General features: G+C 49.7%; 1 protein-coding gene and 1 long non-coding RNA gene across 2 annotated transcripts in view; both read right to left on the bottom strand.

The window, feature by feature from the left end:
- LOC144119869 (uncharacterized) overlaps positions 1–1,874 on the bottom strand; it is a 35,276-nt gene extending 33,402 nt beyond the window's left edge. The window contains exon 1 of the mRNA XM_077652388.1: positions 1,728–1,874. Coding sequence (XP_077508514.1) covers positions 1,728–1,874 — 147 coding nt within the window. The remainder of the gene's footprint in view (positions 1–1,727) is intronic.
- A 2,038-nt stretch (positions 1,875–3,912) lies between these two features.
- Positions 3,913–15,753, bottom strand: LOC144118798 (uncharacterized). Its single transcript, XR_013312146.1, has 3 exons — positions 15,680–15,753; positions 5,207–5,285; positions 3,913–4,298 (listed from the first exon to the last, which is right to left on the bottom strand). It is a non-coding gene; the product is annotated as an uncharacterized LOC144118798 (long non-coding RNA).
- Between the last annotated feature and the right edge of the window lie 2,324 nt (positions 15,754–18,077).

Raw genomic sequence — 18,077 nt, forward strand, 5'->3', positions numbered from 1 at the left:
TTAGCCTGCATGCTCGCACTGCGGTGACGGGACGCAAGCCGCCCGAGACCATATATTATGGGAATGCGCTAGCAAACCACCTCTCGCGACACTTTTGCCAGCTCTCTCGGCGGAGGAATGGGACAAGCTCTTGGCCAGTTCGAGAAAAACAACGTTGCTGGAACTCATGACGCGAGCCTAAGAACGCGCCGCCGACTGGAGGCCGCCCTGAACTCGCCCCAGTCCCAACTATTCCCTTCAATTTTGTTGCAATAAAGTAGTAATCACCACCACCGGAAATTTCGACGCCTTTGTATGCGCATGCGTGCATGAGCGTTCCACAACAGCTCTTTCAGCAAACTAAAACGATGAATCTGATATTTCCAATGATTATGGACGCTGTATTGTAGAATGCCATCAGAGTCACTTTCTAGATTCTCTTATGCGTTTGTGTTGGTCGACGTAGCACTAGTGATACCCAACCAACGTTGTAGTTGTGTTCGCAGAATCACCAGGAACTCGTACAGCACACCGCGTAGAATGCCGTCTGATACGTTCAGTAAGGGTGGAATAATGTACACGGTACTTAACGTCCCAAAGCGACACACCGGCATTGAGGGACGCCGTAGTGGAGGACTTTCGATTAACTTCGACTACCTTGTGTTCTCTAACGTGCACGGACAACGTACAGTAAATGGCACTCTTAAATTTTGCCTCAATCGAAACGCGGGCACCGCGGCAAGGCCTCAACCAGCGTAACCAGGTTCCGCTGCCGAATGCGCTACCCACTGAGCCACCGCGTGGGCATGTGAACAGAAGCAATATCGATGAACAATTGTCGCAGGATGATGCCATTCACATACGTGCGTGAGTATTGTGAAGCTGCAGCCAGTTTATTTTATAAGTGGTCAGTTTTGGAGAGGAATGGTTGCATGAATCTTTTCACCCCTATATATATTCCTTTTTTCTTGCGGCTGGCATCGATTCCAATCTCAAAAGAAGAGAGCGCTGCCTCAAGACGACGGATTAAATGAAGCGAAGAGTCATACTATGTTTATGTCGACACGTTACCAAACGCTGAAGTGAGGTGCGCGCTGAGTTGACGACATCATGGCATTTCTCTCACTTCTGACGAATGTTTACGCCAGGCATATGTGTATGCAGGAAGATATAGAGTAAAGAAGGCGTGTTCCGACCAAGATGTAGTCAGCTGATAGGGTCACAGTGCTGATAACACATAGACTTTATTTCTTGTTTTCTTTGCCTCTCTACTTCCACGTGCGCTACAGAGAACTGCGAATCACTCTAGACATAGAAATAATGATTATGTTTTGTTAGCGTGCTACTAGAAACACTGCAGAAAGTCATTTCGTAAGCCATCTTAATTTCGCAAGACGGACGGCTCTTCTGTATTTCTTGTCGCATCTCCAAAGTCATTCGTCCCCTTACAGACTCTGATGTAATAAACAGAGCACGTTGTTCTGTTACAGCTGCAATCGCGCCTTCTGTAACAGAATGGAAGAAACACTGGGCATTCCTTGAAAAACCCCACCACTGATAATTAGCCGCTATCACAAGCCTATACTCATGATTTCAGTTAGGCAGTGCGTAAATAATGTTAGATGACAATAACGTACCCCTTTCACTGCTCTCCGGAACTTTCCCTACCTACCTTCAGCGATGATTATTTCTTTTAGGCAATGTTCACACTGATAGCGACCACGGGCGGCACTAAGCGGCCAACGTACTTTGCTTTCAGAGGCCAGTATGCAGTAGACGGTGTTGTAGTCGATGAGGCTCCTTTTTCTCCAAAAGCTCTGCCATCTGGTCCGAAGTTCTCTGTGCTCTGCATCGGCGGCCGCTGCAACCTCCCTGACTACTGCGCTCGCGAGCATCTGGAAGAGAAACAATTAAGCAACAACGGAAAATTATACCAACCGATAAACAAACCGGAATGGAAAAAAGAAAACGGACTCAAGACATAAATTGCTTCACCAAGTGTGGGTCATTGTATTTCTTTGCATAGATTTATTAAGCGTTCCAAATAATGACTGTTGCGAAGTTAAGCAGAGCCTGCAAACAGCGTTTAGTTTCATCTGATCTATGTTTAACTATAAAAAGGAAATATAAGTTAATTTTCGAAACACTAACCTCTAGTAAACGAAGTAAAACATCTTGCGTATACAAGGACGCACTGTATAGGAGACCCGTTGAATTATGCCTGCTGCCGAGCAGGCCTTTCAGACTAAACGCTTCAGCTTGAGAATCTATACAAAAAATTTTGTGGATTTCTGAGTGCCTGTGATACGAACGATAAATAAATGCCTGTTGCTTTGAAGGTCAAAAGTGCGCCTCTGGGGCTTTCTGAATTTTTCAATGTTGGGAAATTAGGAACGCAACTGCAAGGACCAAATATCGGACAAGTAACCACAGCAAACAGCACTTGTGCGTCTAATCTTCTATGCTGCATTGGAGCTGAATGAGTACACTCAGAGACAACATTATATGACTGTGCAGTGAAGCTATGAGTGCGAGACGGCGGCTTGAACAAACGCACTCGTCACACGCGCTGAGGATCTAAAGGCACGGGCCTCTAAGCTTTCAGCACCCGCTGGTAGCATCAACTGCATAGCCGCAGATTATTGTCCCCGTTCTCTCCGAGTATTGTAAAGCAAAATCCCAACCCCAACGAAGTAATCACTGTAGTGTAAACGAATCAGCTGGTGCAAAAGAAAAGACACATGCGGGAAAAAAATGATGGACTATTTACCTTAGTTAGGCCAAAAGCGAATTATTCGCGCTAGCACTTTGGTTTTCAATTCGGTTCCGGTTCGAGACTCGGTTTTCAAGGTCAAGTAGGCTTCAGTCAGAGATCAGCGAAATATGTAACTTGGGGCCTCGGTGCTAGCGCCCTAAAAGTGGAGGGGATATTTGAGCTCCGCCTTAAGGGTATAACGCGATAGCGTTAATGGGCAAATGCCAGTATATGAGGAAAACGTCATTCTGTACTTGACATTCATAGAACGTTGGAAGTCCTAATATCATTTCTGGTGCTGTGGTGCAGCAGTTGAGCGATGATCCACTGCCCTACGATGACAGGGGGTGCCACCGGTGGGGCTCGTGCGACCCAGGTCACTTTTCCCGAGCAACCTCTTGCGAGCAAACTTTAATTCAATTGCCGCCTGCCACTGTGGGCAACTAGCGCGCAGTCTGGCGGACAGGTTGTGAGGTCGTCACAAGTTCACGTGACCTAGGTTACCGTTCTGCAATCTAAGAGGGCCAGCTAGGTCTGAAATTGGGGGTTTTAGTGCTAGCGCAGCAAAAATAAGAACAATTCCGAAGCTTAATAATATTGTTCATAGTCAATCAAATCTACCTGTATTCCAAACGCGATAGGAGGTGCATCCAAATACACTACTACACCGAAACACGAGAAGAACAAATCGTCTCAGGTCTTTTAGTTTATCGCGAATCTGTTCGAGACCTACTGCTTGCTCCAATATTAGTGATATTTGTACTAATTTTAATTCATATTAAAATCTCGTTGGGTAATAAAGCTCATGGTCTTGTTACCAGTATTGTCAAGCATGGAGGCAATCTTTTAAAGACTTCGAGCAATTGGCAGTATTTCTGCCGCAGGGCCCATCCCATATTCTCATCATGTTTCAAAACTGCTCGCAGGGTGGTACATAACTTCTTGCTCAGGAAAGAAGCCAGCCTGGCTCTGGATGCACCGACAAAAACAGGCTCAGAGTCAAAGCATGTGTGCCTCTCCATGGATAGACAACCACAATCCAAGCGAGACAGGCCACACCTCGCGTACCTCGCGTATCTCTTTTGACGGTTCTGGAAGGGGCGAAATACGTGGCCACAGTTTCTTGACGATGGTTTGAAAAGAAGCTAAGCGTAGGCAAGCGCGGCACTCGCCTGTCCCAGCGCAGCGTAGTTGTATGTAGAAGGGCCGAACAGGTAATAGTATGGCGGTTTGACTAAATCCTCGGGCCTCGTCCCCCAGCCAAGGCCATTGATCACTGTCACAGCGGCTCGCAACATTCTCCCGAGGTCATCGAACCACGATAAATCCTTGATCCAATCGTGCGGAAATCTCGGCTCTTCGGAGTCACGGTAAAAGTGATGGCTGGCCGCGGTACGCCTGCCGATGTTAGCGGTCCCAGCCGAGGCACGCTGTCTGAGTACATTGCCAGGATGCCTGGACGCTTCCGGGTCGGTCTCTTCACGCACGACAGAGTCGAACACGATCATCAGCTCAGCCAGCTGGGCAGATATATTCCAGACTCGCACCATGTGCAATCTATGGACTGCGATAGAAAACAGAATACGAAATAGTTAAAAGCAATGCCAGGACGGTGCATACGCAGTACAATCAATGACTTCAGTGAGAATGAAGATGGCTGACACTCGGCATGGCGCATTTTATTCTCTCCGGTTAAAAAGGACAACACGGATATATCGCATGCCTCGAAATTCGTCGCCGCATCGCCAGCCTAAGTTTGCTTCACAAGATTTTTCTCAGCTAACTTAATCAGGTGGCTTATATTGTGCATCGCACAGACATAGCTCACTGCACTGAGTCTTCTTTTTATATTGCCCGGTGTATTGCCCGCACTGCAACTTTTTCAGTATATTTTTTTTTCCTCGAGCAAGTAGACTGCAATGCCCTTCCCCACAAGCTTGCCGCCATCACAAGCCCTTATGGAATTCTGGACGCAGTCACCAATCATATCACATACTTCTATGTAAGCTCTCCACGCATGCAATGCTCCCTGAAGGGGGTCTTTAAAGAAATAAAAGGGAAGCTAAGGAATTGGAACGTGTAGTTTTGGCCTTGTTTGTAACTAGTGCAAATGATATTTCAATGGCGTGACGTGCATTGCTCTTCTTCAGCCATGTTCCAAAGGCCTGAAATGGTTTATTTCTTTACACGTTATACTGCACAATTTTCCTCCAATCAAATTATGCTGATACCCATTCAAGGACCATGTTAGTAAGGACTAAGGACTGTGGCCCTTATAAAGTGCGACCGGGCATAGTCGGAGGAATGAAATAGCCCCTCTTTACGACACAGAATCCTTAGCAAATAGCAACATTAAGATAGCATAAGCACCACGTTTGGACTTGAAGCTTTATGTTTTTTTCAATAAGATAGCTGAGTGTGATGAAAACATTGCCGAATGCTATTGATAACAGCAAAAATTCGCGCACATACTTTCATCGGCGGTGTACAAGCCGCCCCTCGGTGCGAAGCTTTCTTCGATACGCTGATCGCATAACTCCTTCGTTGTCATCTGGGCGTAAAAATGATAATATAATATTTGAATATAAAGAGTATAAAGAGCCAGGCAGGAATAAAATTTTAATTTTTTCTTTCACAACCACAACTGAATGACAGAGTTTCTCCGGTTTGAGCGGCTTTGCTGTTACCTTCGGATAGTACCACAGCCAAAATTTCTGAGCCCATTTGTGTCTAGAGAGAACACTGCCCTTGTGAGTCTGAGGCGCAGAGGTCGGGGCTGCATGTCACGTGGTAGATTTTGGCGTGTCAGTAAAGCAACTTCGCTGCAGCTTTTAGTTCCAGACAATAGTGAATAGTGTCGAAAACGTATCTGCCCATTCTACAGGCCGGAGCCGTGATACTTATTCCTCACGGAAGGGTCAATGAAACTAATTTTTGCCAAAGTACACAAATAAGCAGGAATAAAAAATGTGTAAAGCAGGAAGAGGCAACTCCTCCACGCTTGCATGCTGTATGGATTTAAGACAGTCCCCATGTCGATTCCGAAACGGGGACGCAACCTACGAAAGAAATCACCGAATATGAAACAAAAAATAACCACCGAGATTATTTTCAACGATAACAGGTAATTGATAGAGAAATGGAACGCATCAGGCTGCGTAATCCTGGAGTCTCTAATCGTTCAACCAGCTCTTCACGCAAAATGGCTGGGGTTTAACTCAGTCATACCAAATGAGACGAGCGAAAGACCGCCCTTCATCCCTTCGCGGAGTTGAACCCCCAACGGCTCCGACGTGATTAGCCGTGTACAACAAGCACGTGGTCATGTCACGTGGTAGGCGGAGGCTCGGCGCCGTGACGTTACTATAGTTGACTGTAGCGGCGCGGCTTAGGCGGATCTCGGCTCCATCTGTGGCCAATCACGTGGTATCGCCTCACGCGTGTGAAGCCTGGCTCAAGGTCAAAGTGAAACTTTGTTGACCTTGAAAGTTGCTGCTCGGAGAGTGGAGCTTTCGTTCCAATAAAAAGCAGCTATTTGTACCCCAGTTTGTACCTCTTATTAAACTTATGATTACGATAACTGCAGCGTCATGGTCAATACTACAGAATTAATCAATTTTGCCACCTCTATCTTTGTTGATAAGGAATCTCACACCTGGTTCTCGTCTTTCCGCTAATCCACGATATTTTAGTCTCTTCATAATGGAGAACACAGATTTCGAGGATTTTAACTGCTCAGTCATTAGCTTCTCTGTGTTGGGAAGGTGGTTTGGGTAAAGACCGCGGTAAAAGATTGGTTCAGAAAATGTTCGCGTTGTAGGAGTCATGTACAAGGAGAGAGTTCATGCTAGTCATACACGTACTTGTTTCACTTGCTTTCACTAGTAAATGAATAATCCTTGTAAAGAGCTTCATTTAAACTTTTTTTAACAAGTTAACTTTACCCGGTGACGGCGGCCATTTTTTTACCATGTGTACTCCTATTCCAAATACATTTCTGGTACGATGAAGAGTACGCAAAACATCCACAAAAAAGAGTATTTCGCAAATTCCTGCCGTATAACTTTTGTTAAGCAGGGCAAAGTCTATGAAAAAAATTGATTAACACAATCAAGGGGAAAAAAGAAGGAATTTTCCACAGCGGTTCGCGGAAAACTGCAAAAGCCATGGACATCATCCTAGGAGAGGAAACTGTCGCTTTCAGCATGAACAGTCAATGCATTATTCATGCAGTTGAAATGGGCAGTGTGAAGATGAAAGCAAACTGACAAACAGCGCAGCACACTGCTGGACACCCAGGCATATCGCACCGTTGCTATAGTCGAATACAGTTCAAAAAACATGGCGGCTTTTCCCCGTCGAAGTACCCCCTTCCAGCCAATGGCGTCGGCCGATTATCATGATCCAGCTAGCGTGAAAATGCAGGGAGCGGTGCAGCAACGGAGAAGGCGGTCTACCCCGACCATAAAGGGAAGGAACTTTCGCCTTTCCTCAAACACCTCCTGCTTTGTCACACAAGCAGTTTCATGAGAATGGGCCGACTCCATTGGATCGAAGAGGATCCCTTCACGGAGAAAAGCCGCTGCGCTCTTAAATTGCATCCGAATATAGCACAAAAATTCTAGTGGTGCACTTAGGTGCTGTGATACGAAGCCATTTCTCTTACTACGCGTCCTTTTAAAGCGAAAGCTTTAATATTCCAGCCAGCGAGCCATTTCGGCTCGTCGCGCACTTCAGCCGTATGCGCGTGGCCTGACTTTGAGCTGCCGTTGCCTAGCAACACCGCAGCCGTGCTCCAACAGATGGCGCAGCCGTCGACGCCAATGCCGTCGCCGCTCGCTCCACCAGATGTGCTCCGCTGGGGTAGAGGGAGAGGAGGTGTAACCTCGAGGGGTATATATATATATATATATATATATATATATATATATATATATATATATATATATATATATATATATATATATATATATATATATATATATTTATATATATATGTGTTGGTGACAAGACAGGGACCCGGCAGCAGAGGGCTCGGCAGCGTCAACGTCTTTTTGTCTCAGCGCTCCCTGTCATTCCTCCCCTCTTAAAAAACGCGCGCAGAAGAGCGCGCGAACACAAGCACACTCAAGCACACAAGAAAGGCTCGAAGTATCTGGGGGGGTCACCGTGGAAAATACGGCTTCATGCGTAGAACATGGATGATCTCTGGACGGGGTAGTCGACGGCTTCTCTGCTGTGAATGTGGAGCGTCCGGTAGTACCTCGTAATTAACGTCGCTGACGCGCCGCAAACTTTATAGGGACCGAAATAGCGGCAAAATGAGTTTTTCGGACAAGTCTCGCCGTCGAACAGGTATTCATACCCAAACCAGGTTGCCGAGATTGTAGAAGACTTGTCTGTACTGGAGGTTGTATCGGCGCGAGTCTTATCTCGTTGCTGTGTGATGTGAATACGTGCTAGCTGACGAGCCTGCTCGGCTTCGTGAGCAAACTTCTCAGCGTCAACGGGAAGTTGGTCATCGGCTGCGCAAGGGAGCATTGCGTCGAGCATCGCCTGAACCTCCCTGCTTTAGAGGAGGTGGAACGGTGTGAAACGGGTCGTCGCTTGAACTTCCGTGTTAATGGCGAATGTCACGTACAGTATGGTCATGTCCCAAGTCATGTGTTGCACATCGACGTACATCGCCAGCATGTCCGCCATGTTCTTATTAAGCCGCTCTGTCAGCCCATTTGTCTGCGGGTGGTAAGCAGTAGTTTTATGGTTGGTTGTACCGCTTAGCTGAAAAATTTTGGCCATCTGTGAAGTAAAAGAGGTCCCTCTATCGGTAATGAAGTAGGTCGGGGTGCCGTGCTGAAGTACGATCTGATTCATGAATAAATTCGTAACCTCGGACGCTGTGCCACGAGGTAAGGCTTTGACCTCAGCGTATAGTGAGGTAGTCTGTGGCAATGATGATGTACTGGTAGCCACCGGAGGACAAAGGGAAAGGGCTGAGGAGGTCCATGCCGACCTGATCGAACGGGGAACGTGGTCGTTCAATAGGTTGGAGGAGCCCCAAAGGCTCGGCGGCCATGGTCTTACGGCAATGACATTGCTGACAGCTTTGCACATAGCGTTTAGCAGTGCCAAGTTTCAGCCAGTAGAACAGCTGGCGTATTCTGGAAAGCGTGCGGGAGTATCCCAAATGGCCAGAAGTTGATTCGTCGTGGCACGCAGAAAGTGTTTCCTCTTGAAGTGTTGTCGGCACGACGAGGAGGCACGCTCGCGAACTGGAACCAAGGTTCTTCTTATAGAGCACGCCAAGTTGCAGGGAAAACGACGACAGGTGTCGAAAAAAAACATTTAGGAACGGTGGCTGGCTGACCTTCCACATAATCAATGAGGGGTCGTAACACTGGATCGGCGCCCTGATGAGTTGACAAATCAGAAGAATGAATAGCCCCAAGGAAACTGGTGTCGTCGTCCGTGTCGGGTGTAGCGAGTTAGACAGGCGCACGAGTGCGAGTGTCGGCGTCTTCATGCTTGTGTGCGGACTTATAGACAATGCTGAGGTCAAACTCCTGCAGGCGAAGGCTCCATCGCGCCAGGCGTCCAGACGGGTCACGCAGGTTGGCCAACCAACACAAGGAGTGGTGGTCAGTGACCACTTTGAAAGGGCGACTATAAACATAGGGGTGAAAGTTCCCAGTGGGACAAATAATGGTGAGGCATTCTTTTTCTGTCGTGGAATAGTTAATCTCTGTGCGCGACAGGGTGCGGCTTGCATAAGCGATGGCTCGTTCAACGCCATCTTGTCGTTGCTCGAGAACCGCGCCGAGGCCGATGTTGCTGGCGTCGGTGTGCATTTCAGTGTTACCCCGCTCATCAAAATGGCCAAGAACGGGCGGCGTTTGAAGACGCAGGCGGAGCTCGGCGAAAGCCACGTCTTGCTCGTGAGACCAAACAGAAGTTGTGGCGTCGCGGGTGAGGCGAGTCTGCGGTTCTGCGAGGTTAGCGAAATTTTGGATAAAACTCCGGTAGTAACTGCAGAGCCCTAGAAAGCGCCAAAGAGCTTCTTTGTCACGTAGGGGTGCAAATTCCACAACCTCTGCAAGCTTGTCGGTGTCGGGCTTCACGCCGGCGGCGCTGACGACATGGCCGAGAAATTTCAGCTCCTGGTAACCGAAGTGGTATTTCTGGGGCTTCAATGTGAGGTTAGCTGAGCGAAGAGCTTCGAGGACTGTCCGCATGCGTCCAAGATGTTGACAAAATGAGTTGGCGAAAACCATCACATCATCGAGATAGACTAGGCAACACTGCCATGTAAGACCGGCAAGGACAGTGTCCATCATCCGCTGAAAGGTGGCAGGCGCAGAACAAAGACCGAAATGTAGAACTTTAAATTCATAAAGGCCGTCGGGAGTGACAAAGGCCGTCTTCTCGCGATCCCGTTCATCGACCTCAATTTGCCAGTACCCACGTTTTAGGTAGATGGACGCAAAATACCGAGTTCGCCGAAGGCGGTCGAAAGAGTCGTCAACACGTGCCAATGGGTAAACGTCCTTCGTGACTGGGTTCAGCTTCCAGTAGCCGACGCAAAAACACAGAGTGCCGTCTTTCTTTTCAACGAGGACGACCGGCAAGGACCAAAGGCAGTTGTAAGGCTAGATAACGTCATCTTCAAGCATCTCCTTAACTTGGGACTTAATGACTTCGCGCACTGTAGACGATACGCGATAGGGGTGTTGACGATGTGGTGCTTGGCTATGGTAGGCTGAGGTGAAACACTCTCGGATTTTGAGCAATAGTGCGCACAGCTGTTCCCGTTGGCTGGTTGACAGCGCGGAGTTTACATCTAGGCTCTCGAGGGAGAAAGGAGGCTGCACTGGTTCTGAGGAGAAGCACTCGGAAAGATCGGAGACGCGTTCGACAAAGGCTACAGTAGTGGCGCGAAAAAGATCCCGATGCCCGTGCGTAAAATTGTTAGCAAGTACCTGTGACTGGCGACTATTAAGATGGATCAGACTGCAGGCGACGCACACGTCTTGCGTCAGCAGTAATGAAAGGTTGGTTTCGGCGATAGCGTCACCGTCCTGAAATTATCCGCACTCAACCGTAATGAAGGCGCTGGTATGTTTGAGGCAGCAGGGTGACAGTGTCCGTAGAAACTCGAAGCGTCTGGCTTGGTCGCGATGCATTGCTGAGGGCGACAGCATTCTCAGTTGAAAACGTGACCTAGTTACCCCATATGTCAATAATCGCCCCATATTCACGCAGAAAATCTACACCTAAGATAAGGTGGCGCGAACAGGTATTCATAAAAAGACAGCAGGCGACAAATGTGGACCCCTGGATTTGAACTTGGGCGGTGCACATGCCGAGAGATGCAATGAGATGACCGCCCGCAGTGCGCACGTGTGTGCCAGCCCATGGCGTGAGAACTTTTTTGAAAATGGTGCCGAGCTGGCTACTTAGAATCGAATAATCAGCACCAGTATTTAATAAAGCTCTAACGTGGCGACCATCCAGTATCACAGGTATGTCTAAGGAAAGCCGCTCGCGAGTTGGAGGCTCCGGAGGGGATTATCTGGCACAGGCGTCGTTGTCTGCAGGCTTTGGCACCGAGAATTCGTCGGCGTGGTGTGTGCTTTCTAATGGCGTCAGTGCGTCGGAGGGACAGGAGAGTGCGGGCGTCGTAATCGTCTAGGCGCCGTCATGTGTCAGCGTCGATGTGTCGGAGCGAACGGGTACTGCGGACCTCTTAAACCGTCGAAGCGTCGTTGTGTCGAGGAAGCGTCGCTCTGTCGGAGTGAACGGTGACCGCGGACTTCGGAACCGTCGATGCGTCGGCATGTCGTGTCCTCGTCGATGAGGGGTCCCCCGGACGCACAACGATGTCAAGCGAGCCCACCCCCTAAGGTCGCCGGCTGCAGTTTTCCCGCCGTGGGCTGGCCGACCGGCCTTGCGCCGCCCGGGAAAAACTCGCGGTAGATGGTGAAAAACGACCCCTGGGGGATGGGGATCGAGCCTGCTGGAGACGAGACTGAAGCCAACGTTCGTCTTCAAGGAAATCCGCGATGGCCCGGGGTCGCCATAGCGGGGTCGAGGAGAATCGGCGGGAAACCCTTCGAGGTGCAGACGGCGGTAGGGGCACTGGCGATACAGGTGACCTGGTTCGCCGCAGTGAAAGCATAAGGGGCGTCGGTCGGATGTGCGCCACACGTCGGCTTTGCGCGCGGACGGTCGGGGGGCTTCCACGTACTGCAGCACGGGTGCAGGCGGCCCCGGAACTTCAGCAGGAGCCGGAACGAAGGACGCCGAAGCCGCCGCAGGGCACCGCGCATGGCTTCGGCGTAGGTGAGACGACGGTCAGGCGAGACAAGAGGAGGGGTTGGATGAGCCTCATCGGCAGGAAAGGACGGCCGGAGCGCTTGCTGCACCTCCTCTATCGCAGACAAAGTTCGCTGTGGAGCTTGTAGCTATGGGAGGGGCCCCGTACAGCTGGCGGAGTTTGTCGCGCACAATCGAACATATGAGATCGCGTAGCAGGGCGGCGTCGGCACCGTGAAATGGTAACTCGCCGGAAACAGGCGGTGGACACGGGTCGATCGTACGCAGACGCTCTTTCCTGAAGAACCCTTTCAATCGTGGAAGACTGAGTGAGAAACTCGGCGACAGTCTTCGGAGGGCAACGGACAAAGACAGCAAAAAGTTGCTCCTGGACGACACGCATGAGATGGCGTACCTTTTTGTCCTCGGACATTGAGGGTCCGCGCGCCTGAAGAGGGGCGTCATGTCCTCTACATACGCTGCAACGTTTTCATTTGGAAGCTGAACGCGAGATCGTACAGCGCATTCTGCCCGTTCGCGACGATCCGAGCTGCCGTACGTTTCTAGGAGATGACGCCGGAACTCACTCCAAGAGGACAACTGATCTTCGCAGTTTTCAAACGAGGTCCGAGTGCCGTCGTCTAGACTGAAGTAGACGTTTGTGAGGTGGGCGGCATCATCCCACTGGTTGAATGCGGCAACTCGCTCGTAGTGCTGCAACCAGTCTTCCACGTCCTCAAAGATGTCGCCGCGGAAGGACTTCGGGATGCCGGCGTTCTGGAGCGTGAAGTAGTATGTGGGCGCACCATGCATTGGGGTGGTCGCGGCAGGCATTGGGGTGGTCGTGCCAGGCATTGAGGCAGCGCCAAGTTTCTCCGGGAACATACCTGATGAGTCAGGCTCGGGTGGTAAGCCTCGAATCCGACGGCGAGCACGGTGGACGGGCGTCTTGACGGGTATAGGACTGGAGCGCCGGCTAACCATTGGGGTACGGGACATGAGATCAATCCCACCTCCACCAGATTTGTCACGGTGTTGGTGACGAGGCAGGGACCCGAAGAGAGAGTGCTCGGCAGCAGGTGCTTCGGTGGGAGAAACGGCGAACTTCGTCCTTCAATCCGCGCGCCAGCAGCGTCAACGTCTTTTTGCCTCAGCGCCACCTGGCAATATATACATGCGCTTTGCCTCAGTGTATTTTAGTCGCTTTAGAGAGCGCGAAAGAGACGCAAAAACGACAGAACGAAGCGAGGAAGAGACAACGCGCTCAAGAGACGCCAGAAGAGCGCGCCGCACGGCTCGAGAAGCGCCGTAACGAAGATGCGGCTAAAAGAAGTTGTGCCACGTCCCGGAGCGACTGTTCAACTGCGGAAGAGACCGGTTTGAGTTCTCGAGAGCGTCGGAATGAGACGCTGCAAAGACGACGTGGCGAGGAAACGAAGGTTTCGCAATTCAACTAGGGTTAACCAGAGCTAAAGCACAGCCAATTTTTTCCCTCATACGGGTCCGCCATCTCGCCTACGCGCGCGCCATCTGCGGTACGTACCAGCGCTGTACACTGCGAGCGGGTTTCTGTGCGTGACGCATGAAGGCGCTACGAGTGCACTTTTATTTAGGGTGCCTGGCGTCGAGGGTCCCTACTTTTATTCAGTTTGTGCGGACACGCTCTGTCCACAACTTTCGCGCACAGCGCCTGTCGACAGCTTCCAGTGACGCCACTAATGAGACAAGAAATGCTTTCGCATTAAGATTGTTCCCTGTATATGATATTTCCTGCCTCGAATCCGCCTTTGCATCGTTTACATGAACTTCTCCGAGCGTATCAAGCTCTGTCTACAACCCGCGTTCGGGTTGGATGGCTGAGCACTATGCATTTGTAGCTAAGACGGTTCGGTAATTGAATTTCAGCCGGATAAACAGACTCGACTATCTTGAATCGTGTTGTTAGATGCGCTCAGTCGGAGCGCTTTTGTGAGCATCAGTGTTCACGTTTTGCAACTTAGCGACGTTTCTAATGCTTTTCGCTGGCTCTGACAGACTCCAATGGACCGCGCTCCTTTCTTGACAGGAGCGCTGACATCGAACTTAACACCTAACGTCTCAAACGGCAACGTTTACATGCGAAAAATTACCTGATATACCAACATGACCGGCATGTTAAGTAAGGTACGAACATATTGAATTTAGCGTCACGAAACAGAAGGTGGAATGTGAGATGTGCACGCTGTCGAAAAGTATGGAATAATTTCAACCCGTTGAGGTTGTTTACGTGTACAGGCATTGCACAGCATACGGGTGTGATTGTATTTCTTCTACATCGTAATAAGACTGCCGTGGTCAATCCCGCGACCTATGGATCACTAAGCAGGCGCCATGCCCCCAGAGCCGTAGTTGCACCGTGGTCGTACAGTAAGCCAGATGTGTCTAAACAAAAATGGTGAGGCGAAAAAACAATAGCAAAAAAGCGCCTCTGCCTACAGCACTAATATTTTGCAGGCAAGATGTTCCAACTGTGTAAACTATAACGAAGTGCGACAGCCGTATAGTGCCGGGTCTTCAGTCATCGCGAATTAGGACACTGATCATTCGGACAAAGTGCAAGATTTTACCGAAATGTCGTTAAAGGACACATACACACATGTCTGTTTCTCTATATAGCTAAGTCCTCTCACAGCGGTTAATTGGCCGCTTACTGGTCTACACTGGTGGTAAAGCGTGCAAAAAATCACGAAGTTATTTAATTCATGTTACTAACGTTAAAGTTAGTCATGATCGTTACGAAATAAAGCTGGTGTTTTCTTCCTGAAAGATTTCCGAATGACTTTTTCATCAATAAACATCAATCAGCGCCGATAAAAGAGTTGTTAGTATTTATCTGCGCAATGACCATCCGCCGCCTAAATATTGAGCACTGAATGAATAGGGTGAAACCCCCTTCTCTGCGTACTCGGCGTTCATTCATCTCGGGCAAAACGAATGCTGCAAACAATACACCACACACTTGCTGAAAGGTATCACAAACAGTCATTAGGGGATGCAATACGTCATCTTTGTCAGCAATATATTCAAAACAAAACAAGCCCAGAGATTATGGGAACCGACGCCAAAAGTGCCTACTCCCTTTGTGCGAGAGCAGAGTCAGCTGATCGTCCAAAACGTTTCTTTGACATTGACGGTGCTGGGAAGGCAACATCAAAGAGCTCGCTCCCCCACTTAAGGACTCATTGTTTCCCTGACAGTTACCACAAATGAGCACTGGCTGATTTCGTGAACACTCATATGCTAGTAAAGTAAAATGAGTTAACAGACATTTTTAGCATACCGGAGGCGCATAGGGGACCAGAAAGCTGGGCTAATTGGTTGATATGCATGCTGAAGAAGTTGGCGCGGAAAAGCGAGGACAAGTGAGACAAACACGAGCGCTCGTCTTTGTTTGTCTCACTTGTCCTCGTTTTTCCGAGCCAACTTCTTCAGTATGTGGAGACGGATATCAATTTACCGGAATCCTCCCGCGCACGCGCAGTGACATGCGTGTAGCCACGTGAGGCCATTGCGCGTGCGCAGAAGGCGTCCGGTTGTTCATCTTCGGTATGCTAAAAACGTCTAATGACCAAACTGGGCATGACATGTACGTACCGGACGATAACCTGGATGTTTATGTATGCCTTCAACTGCCGTTTCGAAGGCCTCAGTTATTCCATCCTTCAATCTGGTAACAAACAAAAGCCAATTTGACATCATGAGTACACGACCGCGTATGACTATTACCTTTTCTTGCATTTCATCATGAATGACTGCATAAGAATAAGAAATCAAAAAGACAGAAAAAAAACACACAAAGTCGGAACATCGCTATCAAGTCCGAGAGAAATGCAAACGATCTCAGAATTTTTTTGTGGCGACCATGTCTTACCATACGATATCAACACATTCGTACGCGGCGTAGTAATTAATAGTGTTAGCACTCAATTGAAATTAAACTAAACGACCAAGAGATTAAGTAATGTAATGAAAGGAAACGCTGAGAGGTCTGCCTGCGGTAAGGCCACCCTGGCCTTCAACTTCATGAGTCAATGCATCAACAAGGTGACACGTCTACGTATGGGAAAATGAAGTCATCATTGGCAGGGGTTGATTAGGCCTTCACTCCGAGGAAGAACCGGTGAACAGGAGAGGTTAGGACGAGAACGGGGATTTCCCTTCGGCTCTTCATCGGCATCCCCTTTCATCGCCTTTTATATTTATGTTCTTGCTTCCCTTTCCGTGCCTGCTTTAGCGTCTGCTCGCCGCTCTTCGAGATCTCCTTCGTTTGCTGCGAGCACTAGGTGGCGGAAAGAACGCGAGGCAAGAACTTTCCTGCGAGGAAGTCAGTGCACGTAGACGCACGTGGAGTCAGCCAAGGATGTGGCAGTCGGGGTTCGAGGCATCAAGCACGGTGTCGCCGGTCTCGAAGACGCGCGGCTCACTTTCTGTCGCACCGGCGTCACTAGATCGGCTCGCAGCGAGCATCTGCCGACCAGTCCTTCCCACTTCCTAGACAAGCCACCGTTCACTTCCCTGCTCTCTCGAAGTCCTCCTTTGTCCTCGCGGCTTCCCTGTTCGTCTTCCTTTTATCGTCTAATAGTGTCGTATACACTTTCTTGTGGTCAGCCTGTTGTATCGTTATTACCTAGCTCTGCGCTTGTATTTTGCCTGGTGTACTTAGCTAACGCCGTTTTTTGTTAGGGTCAGTGTTGTAATATTTAGTTATTGCTATTCGCTGCAAGTAAATTGTTCCTTGCTCAGTCTGCGCCTCATGCATCCGGTCAGTGGCCAAGCAGGTGTCCCCTTAACTCCGGTCAGCAGTCCCTATTTCTCTCTTCCGAACATGGGTGGCATAGCTTGTCGCTCCACCCCTCCAACTTGAGAGATTTCGTAGAGGGGGGGCCGGTTCACCTGATTAATTACACCAATGGCACCGATCGACCTTTATCGTAGTGAAAGCTACATTGGCCACGAACTCGCAGTTTTGCCGTGCTCGCATTCCCACCGTGGTCGCACCACACCACGTGACCAACACGTGCCTGGTCACGTGACTAACCGCGTGACGATGCCGTGAGAACAAGTAGCCAGACAACCCGACTAACCTGGAATTACAATCAAGATTAACCAAGGCTAACCAAGCTACACCTAAGCTTTCGCTACTGTTAGAGATGGAGGGGCACTTGGGTAGGCTTACTCGTTCAGCACCGCAGGCCGCGTCCCTGAAAGACGCTGTCGGACTTCGTTAAGAAGGAAACTGAACAGAAGGTTTATTTACATTATTTACAGGAGTAATGAACACAATGGAGGATGATTTTCACTGTACTCGCTGTAAAGTTTTATACAGTCCTTCGTCCCTAAATTTCCTAGGTTGAGGACGCCCTCGCCGGGGTTGGAATGGTCTGAAGCTCCAATTCTCGCGCACAAACTCACACCACCGCACATAGGAACACGCTCCCGTCCCATTTCGAGCCAGGGAGAGAGGAGGATGCCGTCGTGTCCACGCCAACTGCGGAGGGTGATGTGATCTGGCCAACCGAAAGTTCCCACGGGCTGCTGACACCTGTTCTTTAGATGTCAGCCGATGCGCCAGACAAGATCGCACGGTCGGGTCCAGTAGCCGAAAGGGGTCGCTTCATCCTTTGCGATGCTTGCGAAGGTTGGCGGACGATGACTACCAGCCCGACGCCGTACTCCCACGCGGACCGGCTAACCCGGGAAACGAGGACTCTGTCGTTCCCCCCAGCTTAGTCACGGCCATTGGGGAACATAGCTGCCGCTCGTTCGCTGCGGCGGTGCTTCCGCTCCGCTTACTTGGTTCCCGGAACCCAACCGGGCGACCCTCTTCGGCGTACTCGGGTCGGGAACGCCGGAGCAATCCTTATCGCGTGGCTCGGAACCATCCCGAAGAAGCTTAGTGTTGGCTTCCAGCAGGTGAGTCTTGCCGTCGACACCGCTAATCCAGACGGGCTGTCGCCGAACGCAACGCTACGTATATCCTGGCATAGCCGAG

This window comes from Amblyomma americanum, chromosome 2 (assembly GCF_052857255.1).
Source record: "Amblyomma americanum isolate KBUSLIRL-KWMA chromosome 2, ASM5285725v1, whole genome shotgun sequence".
In the NCBI taxonomy this organism is placed as follows: Eukaryota; Metazoa; Arthropoda; class Arachnida; order Ixodida; family Ixodidae; genus Amblyomma; species Amblyomma americanum.